Below are 20550 nucleotides of genomic sequence, written 5' to 3' on the forward strand. Positions count from 1 at the left end.
CAACATTGCTGGAAGAGACAGGACTGGCAAAAAGTGCTCTTCACTGACGAGTTGTGGTTTTGTCTCACCAGGGGTGATGGACGGATTCGCGTTTATCGTCGAAGGAATGAGCGTTATACTGAGGCCTGTACTCTGGAGTGGGTTCGATTTGGAGGTGGAGGGTCCATCATGGTCTGGGGCAGTGTGTCACAGCATCGTCGGACTGAGCTTGTTGTCATTGCAGGCAATCTCAATGCTGTGCATTACAGGGAAGACATCCTCCTCCCTCATGTGGTACCTTTCCTGCAGGCTCATCCTGACATGACCCAAAGCATGACAATACTGCTCGTTCTGTGCATGATTTCCTGCAAGACAGGAATGTCAGTGTTCTGCCATGGCCAGCGAAGAGCCCCGGATCTCAATCCGATTGAGTACGTCTGGGACCTGTTGGATAGGAGGGTGATGGCTAGAGCCATTCCCCCCAGAAATGTCCGGGAACTTGCAGATGCCTTGGTGGAAGAGTGCGGTAACATCTCACAGCAAGAACTGGCAAATCTGGTGCAGTCCATGTGGAGGAGATGCACTGTAGTACTTAATGCAGCTGGTGGCCACACCAGATACTGACTGTTACTTTTGATTTTGACCTCCCCTTTGTTCAGGGACAACATTATTCAATTTCTGTTAGTCACATGTCTGTGGAACTTGTTCAGTTTATGTCTCAGTTGTTGAATCTTGTTATGTTCATACAAATATTTACACATGTTAAGTTTTCTGAAAATAAACGCAGTTGACAGTGAGAGGACGTTTCTTTTTTTTGCTGAGTTTATATGGCATTCGGGAGGAAGCAAGATCAGGTGGGACCATTCTAGCCAATGAGAGGGCAGTATTGTGTGTGAACAAAAGGCACAACTCCGATTTAAAGTGTTTTTTCTCAAAGTTGGCGGGATATCACATATCCTACATATCAGTACACTCGTAACAACCAAAACGCTATGAAAATTATAATTGATCAAATAAGCCACACGTAGCAAATAAGCCATTCAACGTTTTGTTAACCAAATTCGACACTCTCATTGACCTCCATATAAAAACTCCTCGCTTGGTGAGGGGGATAAAAACGGCACCTGCTGTAGAAGACAGTTATCCCTCTCGCTTCGTCTCTTCCTCTCTGATGTGACGCACACATTTCAGTTAATTACTATAGCTCCTGCCTTGGGCCAATCATTGTCATTTTGTAAATGACAGATCTCTTTGGCAAGATGCATCATTCACTCAAGTTTCGTCAAAATCGGGCCAGTGCTGTCTGAGATATCGCTTGTGACTATCATACAAATGGACCGGTGGTTGGAGACCTATCCACAGTCCAATATGTACTCCTCAAAGGGTTAATAAATATAGGAAGACATTACTATCACTATTGCTATGTTATTATACCTGAATTACCATTCATGTTTCTCTGAGGGACTGCTCCTCTCCTGCCTTGTCTCATCCTCATGTATCCATGAGCCTGACTGACGCACTGGTCCTGCAGCTTCTCCTTTCCTCTTCCAGCTGCAGCTGCAGCCCAGCCAGCCCGCCCCTCTCCTTTCCTCTTCCAGCTACAGCTGCAGCCCAGCCAGCCCGCCCCTCTCCTTTCCTCTCCCAGCTGCAGCCCAGCCAGCCCGCCCCTCTCCTTTCCTCTTCCAGCTGCAGCTGCAGCCCAGCCAGCCCGCCCCTCTCCTTTCCTCTCCCAGCTGCAGCTGCAGCCCAGCCAGCCCGCCCCTCTCCTTTCCTCTCCCAGCTGCAGCTGCAGCCCAGCCAGCCCGCCCCTCTCCTTTCCTCTCCCAGCTGCAGCTGCAGCCCAGCCAGCCCGCCCCTCTCCTTTCTTCTCCCAGCTGCAGCTGCAGCCCAACCAGCCCGCCCCTCTCCTTTCCTCTCCCAGCTGCAGCCCAACCAGCCCGCCCCTCTCATTTCCTCTCCCAGCTGCAGCTGCAGCCCAGCCAGCCCGCCCCTCTCCTTTCCTCTCCCAGCTGCAGCCCAGCCAGCCCGCCCCTCTCGTTTCCTTTCCCAGCTGCAGCTGCAGCCCAGCCAGCCCGCCCCTCTCCTTTCCTCTCCCAGCTGCAGCTGCAGCCCAGCCAGCCCGCCCCTCTCCTTTCCTCTTCCAGCTGCAGCCCAGCCAGCCCGCCCCTCTCCTTTCCTCTCCCAGCTGCAGCTGCAGCCCAGCCAGCCCGCCCCTCTCCTTTCCTCTCCCAGCTGCAGCTGCAGCCCAGCCAGCCCGCCCCTCTCCTTTCCTCTCCCAGCTGCAGCTGCAGCCCAGCCAGCCCGCCCCTCTCCTTTCTTCTCCCAGCTGCAGCTGCAGCCCAACCAGCCCGCCCCTCTCCTTTCCTCTCCCAGCTGCAGCCCAACCAGCCCGCCCCTCTCATTTCCTCTCCCAGCTGCAGCTGCAGCCCAGCCAGCCCGCCCCTCTCCTTTCCTCTCCCAGCTGCAGCCCAGCCAGCCCGCCCCTCTCGTTTCCTTTCCCAGCTGCAGCTGCAGCCCAGCCAGCCCGCCCCTCTCCTTTCCTCTCCCAGCTGCAGCTGCAGCCCAGCCCAGCCAGCCCGCCCCTCTCCTTTCCTCTTCCAGCTGCAGCTGCAGCCCAGCCAGCCCGCCCCTCTCCTTTCCTCTCCCAGCTGCAGCTGCAGCCCAGCCAGCCCGCCCCTCTCCTTTCCTCTCCCAGCTGCAGCTGCAGCCCAGCCAGCCCGCCCCTCTCCTTTCCTCTCCCAGCTGCAGCCCAGCCAGCCCGCCCCTCTCCTTTCCTCTCCCAGCTGCAGCTGCAGCCCAGCCAGCCCGCCCCTCTCCTTTCCTCTCCCAGCTGCAGCCCAGCCAGCCCGCCCCTCTCCTTTCTTCTCCCTAGACGTCCGCTTGTCTTTTATCTCTGCATGGCGCCATCCTCCTGGACAACAAACGCCAATGATTGATTTCTGGTTGATAGGCTCTCATTTCTAAGATTTAGTTTATTATCTGAATTGCTGAGTCCAAACACACTCGTCACGTATATCTGTCGCTTCCTCCCTTCCCCTGCTCATCTCTTTCTCTCATTTTCTCCATTCTATTATGTTCAAGAAGGCTACATCTCAATGGAGTTTTTCGATGATTCTCGGCTTTGACCATCTCTTTTGAGTTCTCACCCTCTGTCTCACCTCCCTCCCCCCTGCTATCTGTGAGTTTTAGGAGTGAGGAGACAGACCCTCAGTATCAGGAGGAGATAGTGGGTTTAATCTCACATTCCTCTTGTGTCTCCCACTGTCACTTCACTCTCCTCCTCCCACAGTTCCCCGACAGGCCTCCAACTCAGGAGTCAGTAGGGGTGAGGGTTACCCTCAGTACAGTAGATCCACCGCCACGCAGCCTTTCATCTCTATGTCTGCTCGTCCACGATTGTTTTCTGCTGAGTTCTCTTCTCTCCCTCTATATGTGTAGTAGAGGCACACTTAATCTGGCTGTGTCTGATTGTTGCCATCTACTGTGTGAAGATTCAACATTAACAACCTGAACAAGATACCCAATTTACACAGCTAACGTTTGGTTTCCTTTGCTGTCATTGAAATAGATGTATTACCAACCAATCTGCTTGGTTAGCCATAGTATGAAACCTTGTGTGTAAGGAATTAAACAAAGGGTTACCAATTTCGGCCTCAATATTACGTTTCTTTAACAGAAAAGAGTGTTGATGTGTTGCCTTCATAGCATTATGCAGTGTGCTGTCCAGTCAGTGTGACCTCCTTCCTGTCCCCTCCCACCTCAGACCTGTCCCAGCGGTGGTGTCATGCAGCCGGCGGCGGCCATGGTGGTGGCCGTGGTGTCTCTGGAGCCCTGGGGCTCTGCCTCATCACATCACAGGGTGATATGGCACCACCCACCTGGCCTCACCTGTCCTGGCAGGCCTTCAGATCCATGCCAAACCTGCCTGCTCTGCTCTGACTTCTCTGAGTTAAATTTGCTTCTTATTTGGTCTGGCCAGATAAGCTATCAGTTTAATATGGGGCATACCCTTTAACACATGGAGACAAGCATTCACTTTGAACACCAACACACAAAGCACACTAGCGCACTCTCACACAACAAACATAGATCCTAGCTAATATAAGGCCTGTTCTTTTTTGATAAGATACAGATTTCATGTTTGTTGCATCTCTTGAGAAAGAGGCATAAAACATGTCTGATATGGATGTTTGACTTTTGTACGGTGCGTAATAATGTTTACTGATGATTTATGCCCTGTAGCCCTGACATCTGTGCCTTTGAAATGTTTAGAAAAAATTATTCAAAAACAAATTCTCTCTGGTCTCTCATCCCAATTAGACTCAAACCAGTTCACCTACCGTGCCTCCAGAGGTGTTGATGATGTGTGACTGATCATGCTGAACAATATCTACGAACATTTAGAAAATAGTCTAGTGAAAATTGTATTCATTGACTTCAGTAGCGCGTTTAATACAATCCAACCCCACCTACTGGTAGATAAGCTGGTGAATTTGGGTGTCAGCTCTCTACTGATCAAGTGAATAAATAGTTTCCTTGTGAACCGTACTCAACAAGTGAAGTTTAACTCCGCCATCTCTACATCTAGAATGGTGAATACAGGAGCCCCTCAAGGTTGCGTACTTTCACCGATACTGTACACACCGTACACAAACGATTGTCAAGCCTCTGACTCAGCCCACAAATTATTTAAATATGCAGATGACACCACTTTTGTGGGATTCCTCCAACCAGGCCAAGCCTCTCTTCAAGGTTTTGACAGAGAAACAGCAAAATTTGTCCAGTGGTGTGCAGATAATTTCCTTGAAATAAATGTTAAGAAAACAAAAAAGATGGAAATTGATTTCAGAAGGAACAAAACTCCACTCCACCCTACGAAGATCAATGGGGAATCAGTCGATAGAGTGACCACATAAAAGTAACTGGGAATCGAAATAGACAATAAACGGAAATTCAATGACTGTGCGTTTGCAAAGATAAAGAAATTGCAACAGAGAATGTTTTTTTTACACAAGCTGAACCATTTCAATGTTGAATGCCATATCTTACAAATGTTCTATAAATCTGTCCAGTAGAGTGTGCTGTCCTTTTGAAACATGCGAGTGCAGGACCAAGTCAATCTTCTGCACTTTATCAAGACGGCGGGAAGGATAATTGGTATAGACCAAGAATCAGCCACCAACTTGTACACAAAACTCATCCTCCTAAATCTTGAAAGCATTTTAGAGGACAGTACTCATCCACTTCACTCAAAATTCAGTCACAGCAGCACCCAGACAAGGGGAAAGAGACTTCTTCAAAATAAAATTCAAACAGATCGATATGGGGACTCTTTTATTCCAACAGCCATTAGGCTGTTTAATAGATAGTCTGTTGATCCCACGAGTATACAGTATATTGCACTTTCACTTTAAATGTGTAGCTATAGCATTTTGAATTAATTATTTTGTATAGTTTCTGTGTTTTCATTTTTTAAGCACATGACCAAATGAATTTCCCCCTGATGGAATAATAAAGTTGATCTGAATCTAATCAGGTTGCTTTAGATTCCTGGGAGTTTTTAGTTCAGTGAACATGTCCTCATCTCATGGCAACTGAGGTCAAATGTGTCACCTCCCTCCTGATTGGATCACACACAGATCTGATAATAATACGTTTCTTATGATTGGATCACAAATCGATCAGATTAGGACGTTTTTTTCTTCTGACTGAAGGCAAAAGATACATCATGAGACGCATAACAAGCCCCCGTTATGTAGTGATGATTTGTTGGTAGCAAACAAGTTACAATAACTTCAGAAAGAGTTTAGTTCAACCTCAGTTTGATTGATACTCATCCAAACCAGCTACCGCAAGAGCAACTTAATTTACACATTGCTTTCGTTCCCCTTTCTTCCCCCTCCTGTCTTTCGCGGAAATGAAGCCTAGAGGCAGAATCCTAGAAGGAGTGTAGAGTTCAAAGCGTTATCACGCGTGGAACGTCTTTTCATCATGTTTTAGAAACAAGCGTTCGCACTAATCCCCCAATAATCTCTCCAGGAGAACTCCAGCGATAAGGCGCGCCACCCACGGCTTTCAAACACACTTTTGGGGAGTCTCTATCTCCCCCTCACTGCTCTGTCGTTCCATAGGAAGGACGAGTGAAGGTGACCACCCTCTCAATCTCTCTCTTTCTCTCTCTCTAGCAGTGTTTGTTTACCTCTTGGTAAATCTCTCCAGTTGATCTGAAATGATCAACAGAGGACCGTCTACAGCACCCTACTGCACTCCACCCCCTCAAATTAGATCTGAATTAAAACGATCGCTCCAGAAGACCCAAAAGCTGTAATTTAACACTTGTCGCCCTGTTGATCGCTCCTGAATGTCTCTGATAATAAAGTGCACTGAACTATCTTGATTCTTGATGGCAGACTTGTTGAGAGCATTTCCATGTATGCTTTCATTGGTAGCAAGGTTGTGCTACAGGCCTGAGAGTTGACATAGAGCTCACAGGAGGACCAGGGAAATGTGATACTAAACTCATCATCAGACACTTCCTCACCAATCCAAATGTCTGTTCCTATGTCTTCCTGCCTCTGACATACTCTGAGAAGTTGTGCAATAGTGATAGGTAGGGACCAGGTGACCACAGAAGTGGACCGAGTAGAGGCAAATGGAGAGGCAAAGGGGAGAAAGAGAAATGATAGGAATGAGCATGGAAAAAGCCAGCAAAAGGAAGAAGGCAGTGCCAGAGTGGAAGAGAGAGGGAATGGAAAGAGGTGGGAATGGAGAGATGGAGGTGATGGGGAGGGGTGCTCATTCTCATCACTCAGTCCCTGTGACTGGGATGGTATCTGCATCTCGCTGTCATCTGCGTTGGCTTCTGCGGGGTGGAGAGTGGAGGAGAGAGGAGAGAGGGAAAACCTTCCTCTATCTCTGAGGCTTATCTCCGGCAGTTCAGGAGCCCGCTTTCCAAGAGTGCCTCATTTTCAAATCTCTTATCTCGCCCGTTTTAAGTATCGCAAGTTTTATATTTTTACATGTCATTTGCATGCAGCTCATCAACCTTTTCTTGGAGGTGTCTGCAGATATGTGTGGCTGTGCATGAGCGGTGTGTGTTTTTCTATGTTAGCTTGTTGTGTATGATACATGTTTTTAGTACACTAAGCTCATGTATTAATACACACATGTATTTGTGTATAGAAATATTGTGTGTGTGTGTGTGTGGTGTGTGTGCGTTCGTAGCTGTGTGTGTGTTAATTAGTGTGTGTGTGTGTGTTGAGAGAGTGTGTGTAAGAGGCGGATGAGAGTAGGTTTCTGATGTTTATCTTTCTTCCTTTTCTTCTCTGTATTTTTGGAGGATTCACAGTGACCTCTTTGTTTGGGACAGTGAGTACCCCCTCCATTCCCCCCTTTTGGGAAAGAAAACATTTCCTGTAGGGGAGAGATTGAGAGAGAAGGGCAGACAGAGGGGTAGGAATGAGAAAGAGAGAGGGATGAGAGAGAGCTTGATTAGCCATACAGTACTGAAGAGAGGGAAGGATGGGAAGATTAAGAGGGAAATGGGAGGAGGGGGTGAAAGAGAGCTAGAGGAAGAAAGACTATGAATGAAGACCAAGCCAACCGCAATGGTCAAAGGCCTATGATGGAACTCAGTGGAAGTCAGTTGAACAGGACAGGAAAGGAGAGACACTTATTCTACCTTCCTGTTCTTTTCTTCTCAGTCTGTCCAGCTGTTTCTGCTTCATACAGTACATTCAAACACCCTTGGATGACATCATTATCCAGGATGCACATATTGAAATTGAAGATTGACCAATCAATCCATTGGTTTTCTCATGGGTCCTCAGAGAACAGTATTCTGAAGTTGCTTTAATCGCCAGGGAATATTAATCAAATTATGGTAGCAATGATGTATGTATGTTTGTAAACCGTGAAAATGTACGTAGTACATACACTGTTTGATAGTGGTATGAAGGCTAAATCTACTGGAGGATGGGGGAGGCATTTTATTATTTTCTCTGCTTTAATTGAACCGTATATGAAGCTGAATTGATCTGAGTCGGGGTTAGACTTGGGGTTAGTTCATGGAAAGGTTTCTCCCTTCATTTCCACCTCCAGAGGAGAGCGTTTGGGGAGAGAGAAAATTATATTTTCATTTTATACTCAGCAACGACCAGGCTACGGAATGAACGAATAGAGAAATGAAATCAGCCGAGCATCATTTGCATTCAAGTTTTATCGGCGTGAGAGGAGGGCGTTTTTGGGAGTGATAAGGAGAGGGCGTTGCAGACTGCGTTGGGGGTGGGGGGTGAGGTGCATGCGCACGTAGGCTTTGTGTGTGTGTGTGTGTTGAAGGTGGATATGTGGAGGCTGGAGGGTGTGGGGGGGGGGGTTAATATCAGACCAAATAATTAGATTCGCTATCGTCTCGGCGGCAGCAGTGCGGGGATCAGGCAGATTAAAGCCCGACTGGGCTGATTAATATTCATGAGGGACGAGGGTCCGGACGAGGGGGCTTAGACTGCACCTCAAAGACTCCCTCACTGAGGGGCTTAAAGCCCTCTCAAAGTGCCTGGGTCCTAGGGAGACCGCCAGGGTGAACACAGGCAGTGCTGAGCAACATTAACTTCTCCTCCTAATACCTCTCCCTCGCTCTCTCCCTGCTCCTTGGAAAATGTGTTTCAATCAGTGGGACTGGCCACTATGAATTGTGGGATAGTTTACAGCAGTAGTGGTGGAGTGGTCTGCATAGCAGGTGGATGTGTTGTGTTCAGAGGTAAGAACTTGCCATTTGATGATGTTTAATTTGATACTGTGATTGTTGAAAATGTCCTCCAGGCCAGAGAAATGTGATACTAGAGGCTTCTCTGCTCCTCTTAACTCAACCATCTTTAGCGGCCATAGCCTCTGTTGGCTTTGTTAATTACACATCCTAATCAAACTGTAATCTTGCCGCATGCCTTTTAGTTTTCATTATCTGTGTTGGTTCCAGACAGCATTTAAAGTCCCAGTGCAGCCAGGGCCCAAAGCCTGATGAGAGTCAGCTAAATCATCATCTCCACCTCATCTTCGCTCTGGTCGTCTCTGAGAATATCTCAGAGAGAGATAGAGGTAGATAAAGATGTTTGGATAGAGATGATTATTATTATTATTTTTGTGCATTTGTTCATACTGTCCAAAGACCCTCTTCACTCTGTTGTATGGTTCTATTTGTCTGTCTCATACACTAGAGTTGCGTTCATTTCCTTCAAAGTCGGACCACACTGGCCTTTTCTTCAGTGAATACCAAAGCATCATGATAGATAGATTTGTGATAAATTAGTCTGAAACAAATTAGCAGCACTTATAGCTCAGACGGCTCCAGCATTGGGTTCCAAATTAAAACAAAAGAAGCCGTATCTCTACATCAGCGCAAGTTCCCCATGAAATACAATACGCAGCGTCTTCAGGCTAGAACAGACTGATTCAGAAATAAACTACACTTTCCTCTCTCGCCTCCCAACTTGCCCCATACAGTATACACTCCCATTTCCTTTACACAAAAACGTTCCCCTCATATTCTCTCTAAATGTTCCAGTCAATGTGGTACCATGTTGGAATATGTGTACCCCTGTAGCAAGCAGATTGACTGACTGACTAACTGGCCGTAGTTCTCCTGAAGCGGTCCGTCAGGCCTGCTGCTGCTGCATGACTGCTTCCACCTAGTGGAGCCAGAGTGTTCTGTATGTCCTCAGGCCTGCATACAGTGGTAGCGCCTATAGGCCTTGTGCAACTATACTGGAGTTGTGAAGCTCAACCTAATGCTACTGTGTTTTATTACATACTCTCATAAATGTATTATTGAACCTCACAAAGACTACATTTTACTGGGACTGCTGTAAGTTATTTGGTTATGAATGCACAATGCTTAACTGTGCCATAGCACACAGAAGTACGTAGATGCGTGTGGGTAAGTGTCTGTGGGAGGGATTGTCAGGTGGAATGCTCTGTGAGCTTCAGCTGAACAAAGACAAGCTTGTGCAGAGGATGGCACAGGTGTGTGTTTCTCTCTGGTCTGCCCTACTCTGGCTACAGCCTCACTTACACATGTGCAACCACTGACACACATTCTTCAACACACACACTCATACACACACACACACCGCGAGATGATGACCTCCCTCTATTCAAAATCCTTTTGTCCCATCATGTATTGAGAGAAGTTCCTGAGAGGGCGTCCGGGTGAATAGGAGCACTACGACCTCAGTGGATCTCCTTTCTTACTATTTCTTCTCCTTTCTCGTGGGGTCTCTCTGTTCCTTCCCTCTTTCTCCCTGCTGCTATTTATAGCTCTTTTCTGTGAGTCTTTGTTCAGCCCGTGCCCCTTCCTGTTCCTCTATGCTTCTGATTGCCGTGTTAAGGGGCTTCCCCTTCCCACTGAAAAAGATGAGTCCCTTTATTGTACACTATGTTCAATGTGCTTTAAAACAGTAAATTCAGAGGACGTTGTCAGGATTAATTCATTGTTAAACCTCACTGTTCAGTCCAGTAGGTCTATGCCATCACATGTAAAGAGGAGTATATTTCTATATATAAGAGGTTTGTCAGAATAGACTTGGCAATGTATGTGAGAATCAGAAGATATGTGATGTTAGATGATAATTGTCATTTGACCCTGTGTAAAATGTAAATGTAAATGTTTCCAGAACAAGTCTGACAGCCTCTGTATGTTTATTTGTATGTCAGCAGATCTCCAGGCTGACTCTGGTGTGTGAAGACGATACCTGCTGGCTCAGTAGAGTCCCGCTAACCTCCGATGCCACTGCTGCCAACTGTACCATCTACAGTCAAGGTAGTTAACCAACAGACCTGATCCCAGAAATGCCAAACCATCAACACAGCTCACATACATATAATGCACCATTTACACTGTTACATTCTAGTCATTTAGCAAACACTGTTATATGTAGCAACTTACAATCAGAGATCTCTTATCAGAGTTACCCCACAGAGATCTTTTTGACCTACTATAGATTAGTATACATTCCATAGATATCATACTGTATGATACCATGTGTGTAGTTCTAGTACAGGCCCCAGGTGTGATGTGTGTAGTTCTAGTACAGCCCCCGGGTGTGATGTGTGTAGTTCTAGTACAGGCCCCAGGTGTGATGTGTGTAGTTCTAGTACAGGCCCCAGGTGTGATGTGTGTAGTTCTAGTACAGGCCCCAGGTGTGATGTGTGTAGTTCTAGTACAGGTCCCAGGTGTGATGTGTGTAGTTCTAGTACAGGCCCCAGGTGTGATGTATGTGGTTCTAGTACAGGCCCCAGGTGTGATGTGTGTAGTTCTAGTACAGGCCCCAGGTGTGATGTGTGTAGTTCTAGTACAGGCCCCAGGTGTGATGTGTGTAGTTCTAGTACAGGCCCCAGGTGTGATGTGTGTAGTTCTAGTACAGGCCCCAGGTGTGATGTGTGTATTCTAGTACAGGCCCCAGGTGTGATGTGTGTAGTTATAGTACAGGCCCCAGGTGTGATGTGTGTAGTTCTAGTACAGGCCCCAGGTGTGATGTGTGTAGTTCTAGTACAGGCCCCAGGTGTGATGTGTGTAGTTCTAGTACAGGCCCCAGGTGTGATGTATGTGGTTCTAGTACAGGCCCCAGGTGTGATGTGTGTAGTTCTAGTACAGGCCCCAGGTGTGATGTGTGTAGTTCTAGTACAGGCCCCAGGTGTGATGTGTGTAGTTCTAGTACAGGCCCCAGGTGTGATGTGTGTAGTTCTAGTACAGGCCCCAGGTGTGATGTGTGTAGTTCTAGTACAGGCCCCAGGTGTGATGTGTGTAGTTCTAGTACAGGCCCCAGGTGTGATGTATGTGGTTCTAGTACAGGCCCCAGGTGTGATGTGTGTAGTTCTAGTACAGGCCCCAGGTGTGATGTGTGTAGTTCTAGTACAGGCCCCAGGTGTGATGTGTGTAGTTCTAGTACAGGCCCCAGGTGTGATGTATGTAGTTCTAGTACAGGCCCCAGGTGTGATGTGTGTAGTTCTAGTACAGGCCCCAGGTGTGATGTATGTAGTTCTAGTACAGGCCCCGGGTGTGATGTGTGTAGTTCTAGTACAGGCCCCAGGTGTGATGTATGTAGTTCTAGTACAGGCCCCAGGTGTGATGTGTGTAGTTCTAGTACAGGCCCCAGGTGTGATGTGTGTAGTTCTAGTACAGGCCCCGGGTGTGATGTGTGTAGTTCTAGTACAGGCCCCGGGTGTGATTTGTGTAGTTCTAGTACAGGCCCCGGGTGTGATGTGTGTAGTTCTAGTACAGGCCCCGGGTGTGATGTGTGTAGTTCTAGTACAGGCCCCGGGTGTGATGTGTGTAGTTCTAGTACAGGCCCCAGGTGTGATGTGTGTAGTTCTAGTACAGGCCCCGGTGTGATGTGTGTAGTTCTAGTACAGGCCCCAGGTGTGATGTGTGTAGTTCTAGTACAGGCCCCGGGTGTGATGTGTGTAGTTCTAGTACAGGCCCCGGGTGTGATGTGTGTAGTTCTAGTACAGGCCCCAGGTGTGATGTGTGTAGTTCTAGTACAGGCCCCGGGTGTGATGTGTGTAGTTCTAGTACAGGCCCCGGGTGTGATGTGTGTAGTTCTAGTACAGGCCCCGGGTGTGATGTGTGTAGTTCTAGTACAGGCCCCGGGTGTGATGTGTGTAGTTCTAGTACAGGCCCCGGGTGTGATGTGTGTAGTTCTAGTACAGGCCCCGGGTGTGATGTGTGTAGTTCTAGTACAGGCCCCGGGTGTGATGTGTGTAGTTCTAGTACAGGCCCCGGGTGTGATGTGTGTAGTTCTAGTACAGGCCCCGGGTGTGATGTGTGTAGTTCTAGTACAGGCCCCGGGTGTGATGTGTGTAGTTCTAGTACAGGCCCCGGGTGTGATGTGTGTAGTTCTAGTACAGGCCCCGGGTGTGATGTATGTAGTTCTAGTACAGGCCCCAGGTGTGATGTGTGTAGTTCTAGTACAGGCCCCGGGTGTGATGTGTGTAGTTCTAGTACAGGCCCCGGGTGTGATGTGTGTAGTTCTAGTACAGGCCCCGGGTGTGATGTGTGTAGTTCTAGTACAGGCCCCGGGTGTGATGTGTGTAGTTCTAGTACAGGCCCCGGGTGTGATGTGTGTAGTTCTAGTACAGGCCCCGGGTGTGATGTGTGTAGTTCTAGTACAGGCCCCAGGTGTGATGTGTGTAGTTCTAGTACAGGCCCCGGGTGTGATGTATGTAGTTCTAGTACAGGCCCCAGGTGTGATGTGTGTAGTTCTAGTACAGGCCCCGGGCGTGATGTGTGTAGTTCTAGTACAGGCCCCGGGCGTGATGTGTGTAGTTCTAGTACAGGCCCCGGGTGTGATGTGTGTAGTTCTAGTACAGGCCCCGGGTGTGATGTGTGTAGTTCTAGTACAGGCCCCGGGTGTGATGTGTGTAGTTCTAGTACAGGCCCCGGGTGTGATGTGTGTAGTTCTAGTACAGGCCCCGGGTGTGATGTGTGTAGTTCTAGTACAGGCCCCGGGTGTGATGTGTGTAGTTCTAGTATAGGCCCCAGGTGTGATTTGTGTTGTGCGTCTCTCTCTCTTCTCCAGATGAGGAGCTGTATTGTAAGGTGACCCAGGACATCTCTACAGGTGACAGTCTGTTGGTCACGCTGTCTCTCTCCTCCGTGGATCAGCTGTCCTCGTCTCAGACCCAGGATGTAGTGGTGAAGGAGGAGCCTACAGGTGTCTACCCAGCTTCTCTCCACTCTGAGATACAGCTCCTCCCCCAGCAGGCTGGGATGGCAGCCATCTTGGCCACGGCAGTTGTCAACAGTGAGTGTCAGCTTGCCAAGGATAATGTGTGTGTGTATGTGTGTTCGCACTGCATGCGAATATGCGTGCATGTATTTGTGTTCTTCGTGCCGTTTAGTCATTAAATGCATAGACAAACCCTACACGTGTACAGTTATACACTTTCCATGTGAACAACAGATACTGAGGGACTCAATGAAGACCAACAGTTCACCATGCCACATTTCCTCATTCGCCCAGTACACCAGAAGGTGGCAGTGTAACTCCTCTGCACTGCCTTGTCTCAGGGGTAGACTGCATGGTAATTGCGTTCAAGCTCCTTCATTAAGTCCCCTATTGGCAGTGTAGTGTTGTCGGCAGCAGGAGCAGGCATGGACATTCTGTGATGAGTGCATGATTAATCACCATATCAAGCTAAAGGGTAAAACATGATCATCCGTATCCCCGTTTCCTGCTGTAGGAGCACTCTCCTGAGGACTGTTGGTAATTATGGATGTTATCAAAAATAGCCTGTAACACCAGCCCTGACACCAGATCAGTATGATTACCCCGCACGGGTGGGCGCTCGCTCCCACAACCTCTGTGCTCTCGTTGCCTTGGAGACCCCGGAGCAATATCGAGTGCTTGTTCATTCCGCCGCTGAATCGATCATGTGACTGGTGTGAAACAGGTGTGTGTGGTGATGTGTGTATACACATGGATGAACATCATGTGTACATGAAAGTGTATGTACTGTACGTAACATTTTAACGTGTATGCAGTGAAACGTTAAACATGCATTTCTTTTAAAGAATGAACATACGCTGCTCTCTTTCTTGCATTGTTTATAATTATGTATGACAGATTTGATAAATGATTGGTTGTTGTAGGGATAGAGTTTACAGTTGTGTTTGTGTTTGATTGGTCCAGAGGACATCTTCCCGTGTAAGGACTGTGGGATCTGGTACCGCAGTGAGAGGAACCTCCAGGCCCACCTCATGTACTACTGTGCCAGCCGGCAGAAGCAGCAGGCCTCCTCCTCCCCCCCACTGGACAAAGCCAAGGAGTCCTACCCCAACGAACGTGTCTGCCCCTTCCCACAATGCAACAAGAGCTGCCCTAGCTCCAGCTCCCTGGAGATCCACATGCGGACACACAGTGGTGAGACCTGTCACAATACATTCCTTTAGCTCTTTCTCATAGCAGACCAAGGATCGAGTGAGAATATGCGTGAATATTCCTCTTTTAATAATGGCTTGTAACAGACATCTTTCTTCAGCTGTTATTAGGGGAAGACAGTCATTTTAGTTGTGTTAAAATATGAAAGATATACATGTCCTGTGCCTGTAGGTGAGCGTCCTTTCGTGTGTCTGATCTGCCTGTCAGCCTTCACCACTAAAGCCAACTGTGAGCGTCACCTGAAGGTGCACACGGACACGCAGAACGGAGTCTGTCACGGCTGTGGCTTCGTCTCCACCACCAGGGACATTCTCTACAGCCACCTGGTCACCAGTCACATGGTGTGTCAGCCCGGCTCATGCAGTGAAGTGTACTCCCCCGGCCCCGGCCTGCCCAAACTGCCTCTGTCCACAGGTAAACACACAGACAGACTGAATCATGTCGTTTACTATCCCAGTGAGAGGATAATAGCCCTGCCTTTACTTCAGAACAGCAACTACATAGAGGACTACATCAAGCTTGTGACTCTACAAGCTTGTTGGATGCGTTTGCAGGTTGTTTTGTTTGTGTTTCAGATTATTTTGTGCCCAATAGAAATGAATGGTAAATAATGTATTGTGACAGTTTGGAGTCACTTCTATTGTAAATAAGAATAGAATAACTTTCTGAAAATGTGGGTGCCCACTGAGATTGCAAATAATCAAAAATGAATTGTGAATAATGATGATTGAGAAAGTTACAGATGCACAAAGCTCATAACCCCCCGAAAATACTACCCACCCCTGTTATTGGTAACGGTGGGAGGTTAGCATGTTTTGTGTATCTGTAACTTTTTCTCATTCATGATTTTCTGTACTCGTGGTAGGATCCACAATAATGTATTCATATATATATGTATTCTTATTCTTGTGGTCCTGTATGGCTCATTTGGTAGAGCATGGTGATTGCACCACCAGGGTTGTGGGTTTGATTCCTGAGGTCACCCATTTGTAAAATGTATGCACACATTACTAAGTCGTTTTGGATAAAAACGTCTGTTAAATGGCATATATCATTATTATTCTATTACATCCAACACATTTGTAGACTCACAAGCTAGATGTTGTCATTGAGTGCTAGGGATATGGGACCAAACACTACACTTTTAACTAAATGTAATACGCTATAAGTGAATTTGTCCAAATACTTATAACACCTTCAGATGAGGGGACTAGATACATAAAGTGCATTCATTTCTAAAAGTAAAACAGATATGTATGAAAATACCCTTAAATAAAAGGTGACTTTCTGTACAGTCACCTCAGAAAACATTTGATCTCAAATTCTAAATGCTGGAGTATAGAGCCAAATTAAAAGTTGTAGCTTCACTGTCCAAATAAATACATTTGGGAGTGTATATGAAGATTTGGTCCTATAGGCTATAGTGCATAACCACCAGTGATTTCATGTAATGTTTAATAGTAGGAAACACATTTCTAATAATATGTCTCTGTCACTCTCTGTGGCAGGTCTAAGTCCTGGAGACTCTGGTGTTGTGTTGAAATGTCAGGTATGTGGCCACATCACAGACTCACCTGCCCAGCTTCAGCAGCATGTTCGCACACACCTGGAGGTGAGGGTCCCGGCCGAGAGGGGCCCCACACCCCGCCAGACCATCCCCTCCTCGGCCGACCACCCTGAGCACCATGACAGGGAACCCCCCGCCTGCGTACCCCACCCTGACTCCTCCAGCCCTGGGGCCAATGGGAGCTCAGCCACCCCGCGAGGCTGCAGCCCACCTGACCAGCTCCCCACAGACATCAGGATCAAAGAGGAGCCACGTTCGGACTCTGAGAATGAGGGGCAGGAGGAGGAGATGGAGGAGGAGCGGGAGGAGAAGAGCCATGGACACAGAGGTACAGGCTCCTCTCAGACCTCCACCTCCCCTAGGAGTCCCTCTGCTGTGGCAGTGAAGGCAGAGCCAACCAGCCCCACCCCTGGCTCCAGCCCTGCCCACCTGGGAGGAGCTGGCTCAGTGCTCCCTGGAGAAGATGTGTTCCTACCCCAGTACATGTTCAGCCCGGAACCAGCCATCCTACCCCAGGCCTCAGAGATACTGGCTAAGATGTCTGAGATGGTCCACAGCCGGCTGAAGCAGGGCCAGGTCCCCCCTGGGGCAGCGCCAGCCTTCTACCCCGCTGGCACTACAACCACTGTCCAGAAGGGGGCCACCTGCTTCGAATGTGACATCAACTTCAACAACATCAACAACTTCTATGTTCACAAGAGGCTGTACTGCTCCAGCAGGCACCAGCAGGGAGACGTGGCTGGCCCAGTGAAGGAGGGGGCGTCGGGGGCCACAGTCCCCTCAGTTGGACACGGTTCATCCCCTCAGGCTGGATCAGGTAGTCGGGCTGCCTCAGCCTCCCCCAGTGACTCAGACCCTGTTCCAGGCAGCACCGCCACGCAGGTCAAGCTGGTGGATGTGAAGAGTGAGAACCCTGGGGTGAAGGAGGCTGTGTCCTCCTCTTCCTCTGAGGGGGAGGGTGGTGGAGGAGGAGGCCGGGCCAGCGAGTGCAGCCAGAGTCCCAGCGGCTCAGCAGAGGACCAGGAGGACGACCCCACCAGAACCTTCTGTCAGGCCTGCAACATCCACTTTAGCCGCCATGAGAACTACACAGTCCACAAACGCTTCTACTGCGCCTCGCGCCACGACCCGTCCAACCAGCGGTCAACTGCCGGCAAAGCTACCTTCCTGCCTCAGCCCATCCGAACACGCAAGAGGAAGAAGATGTATGAGATCCACATGGCTCGGACTGAGGCCCTGGCCAACGCTGCTGCTGCCTCTCTCTCTGCTCCTGGCCTGAGCCTGGCTGTGAAGCAGGAGGCTGCTGCCTCAGTGGAGAGGGTCCTGGAGTCCCCGGTCCCAGCCCTAGCTCTGGGCCTGCGTCCAGCAACCTCCCGTAGCACCAGCCCTGACAGAGACGGCCCCATTGACCTGAGCAAGAAGCCCCGTCTAAGGGAGGCCACGCGGGGCAGCAGCATCCCTTCTCTGCCCCTCACTGACTACCACAAGTGTACCGCCTGCAGCATTAGCTTCAACAGCATTGAGAACTACCTGGCACACAAGACCTACTACTGCCCAGCCACCACCCTGCAGCCCCACACTCTGGAGACGCTCCACAGGCTGAAGAGACCAGCATCCATCTCCCCCAAGAGCAGGGCCCAGGAGCGATCAGACCTCCACCCTGAGGCCAAAGGGCTGCTCATAGAGAAGGCTCCTCGGGGGGCCTCGCTCAGCCCTCACCCCTCTGCCTTACCTGGCTCTGGCTCTGAGGCTACGTCACCTCACAGTGGCCCTGCAGCCAAAGGCCCAGGCTCTCCCTCTGTGGTCTGCCCCTACTGCCCTCCCAATAGGGCGGTGACCTGTGACCTGGTGGAGCACTTCAGATCCATGCATGGCCTGGTCCTGAGCCTGGAGGGCCAGCCAGCCGTCATCAGCCCCAACCTGAGCCCTAGGGATGGGACCCCTGCCACCCCGCCCAAGTTGGTCCTCCGAGCCTGCAGGGACAGCATCAATGGCCGGATCAGAAGGGACACTGTCTCCCCCTCCTCTCCCCTGGTGAACGGTAGCCCCCTGGGCCACCATGCCGGGGGTGGCAGCTCCCCCAAGGCAGCCCCTCCAGCTGTGTCTCCCACCAGGTCCCTCTCCCTGACTGTTTCCCCTGTGCCTGAGGTGCTGAGGGAGGTGGGGGTTCTGAATCACCAGGTTGCTGTCACTCTGCTCCCAGACAAGGCATCCCTCACACTGGGTCTCCCACTCCCTGTTCCGGCCCCTCCCACACCCAAGACCCCCCTGATCCCCCCTGTGCAGAATGGTAACACCCGCTTCTGCCGGCTGTGCAATATCAAGTTCAGCAGCCTGTCCACGTTCATAGCCCACAAAAAGTACTACTGTTCCTCCCACAGCGCTGAGCACGTCAAGTGAACGGAGCCCCAGTCTGTGTCCCCTCCAAGGCCCAGACCCAGCTATCCACTCTTGTCAGTGCCACCAAGGCATGGCACCATCTCTGGACTGTCTGTGTTTGAAAGTGTGACTGTTACTCGCCAGGCACTGGGTGGCTTCTCGCTCCCGGTATTGTTACTATGTTAACATATTTCTCCTTATGGGTCAAAGTTTGTATTACACTAAGAGCTGAGATGCGCTACCTGCACACACAGTTGTGCCCACGTATCCCTTCCCACCCTCTCAATAACTGAAACCCAGCCCTCCTTCCCACCCCCTCAATAACTGAAACCCAGCCCTCCTTCCCACCCCCTCAATAACTGAAACCCAGCCTTCTTTCCCACCCCCTCAATACCTGAAACCCAGCCCTCTTTCCCACCCCCTCAATAACTGAAACCCAGCCCTCTTTCCCACCCCCTCAATAACTGAAACCCAGCCCTCTTTCCCACCCCCTCAATAACTGAAACCCAGCCCTCTTTCCCACCCCCTCAATACCTGAAACCCAGCCCTCTTTCCCACCCCCTCAATAACTGAAACCCGGCCCTCCTTCCCACCCCCTCAATAACTGAAACCCAGCCCTCTTTCCCACCCCCTCAATAACTGAAACCCAGCCCTCTTTCCCACCCCCTCAATAACTGAAACACAGCCCTCCTTCCCACCCCCTCAATAACTGAAACCCAGCCTTCTTTCCCACCCCCTCAATAACTGAAACCCAGCCCTCCTTCCCACCCCCTCAATAACTGAAACCCAGCCTTCTTTCCCACCCCCTCAATAACTGAAACACAGCCCTCCTTCCCACCCCCTCAATAACTGAAACCCAGCCTTCTTTCCCACCCCCTCAATAACTGAAACCCAGCCCTCCTTCCCACCCCCTCAATAACTGAAACCCAGCCTTCTTTCCCACCCCCTCAATAACTGAAACCCAGCCCTCCTTCCCACCCCCTCAATAACTGAAACCCAGCCTTCTTTCCCACCCCCTCAATAACTGAAACCCAGCCCTCTTTCCCACCCCCTCAATAACTGAAACCCAGCCCTCTTTCCCACCCCCTCAATACCTGAAACCCAGCCCTCTTTCCCACCCCCTCAATAACTGAAACCCAGCCCTCCTTCCCACCCCCTCAATAACTGAAACCCAGCCTTCTTTCCCACCCCCTCAATAACTGAAACCCAGCCCTCCTTCCCACCCCCTCAATAACTGAAACCCAGCCTTCTTTCCCACCCCCTCAATAACTGAAACCCAGCCCTCCTTCCCACCCCCTCAATAACTGAAACCCAGCCCTCCTTCCCACCCCCTCAATAACTGAAACCCAGCCCTCCTTCCCACCCCCTCAATAACTGAAACCCAGCCTTCTTTCTCACCCCCTCAATACCTGAAACCCAGCCCTCTTTCCCACCCCCTCAATAACTGAAACCCAGCCCTCCTTCCCACCCCCTCAATAACTGAAACCCAGCCCTCTTTCCCACCCCCTCAATACCTGAAACCCAGCCCTCTTTCCCACCCCCTCAATAACTGAAACCCAGCCCTCTTTCTCACCTCCAGGGTCCACAGAATGTTGAACATGTGACTTTAGAGTCAACATTTATTCTCCTGAGCAAGTTGAATTGAATTGTTTGTATTACAGTCATCTTTATTTGATTATGATTGTTTGGAGC

The 20550-nt window shown here is 49.6% G+C and overlaps 1 protein-coding gene across 5 annotated transcripts in view; it reads left to right on the forward strand.

Annotated features, from left to right (window-relative positions):
- The window catches only part of zfpm1 (zinc finger protein, FOG family member 1), a 93366-nt gene extending 73817 nt beyond the window's left edge, over positions 1-19549 (forward strand). For 4 of the 5 annotated variants that reach the window (XM_029696240.1, XM_029696243.1, XM_029696244.1 and 1 more), the window contains 5 exons: positions 10687-10792; positions 13551-13775; positions 14664-14894; positions 15084-15326; positions 16421-19549. In XM_029696240.1, the coding sequence (XP_029552100.1) occupies positions 10687-10792; positions 13551-13775; positions 14664-14894; positions 15084-15326; positions 16421-18879 (3264 nt within the window). In that variant the 3' untranslated portion in view covers positions 18880-19549. The remainder of the gene's footprint in view (positions 1-10686; positions 10793-13550; positions 13776-14663; positions 14895-15083; positions 15327-16420) is intronic. The other variant, XM_029696241.1, reaches the window with a different exon arrangement.
- The last annotated feature ends 1001 nt before the right edge of the window (positions 19550-20550 follow it).

Source organism: Salmo trutta, chromosome 17, assembly GCF_901001165.1.
Source record: "Salmo trutta chromosome 17, fSalTru1.1, whole genome shotgun sequence".
Lineage (NCBI taxonomy): Eukaryota > Metazoa > Chordata > Actinopteri > Salmoniformes > Salmonidae > Salmo > Salmo trutta.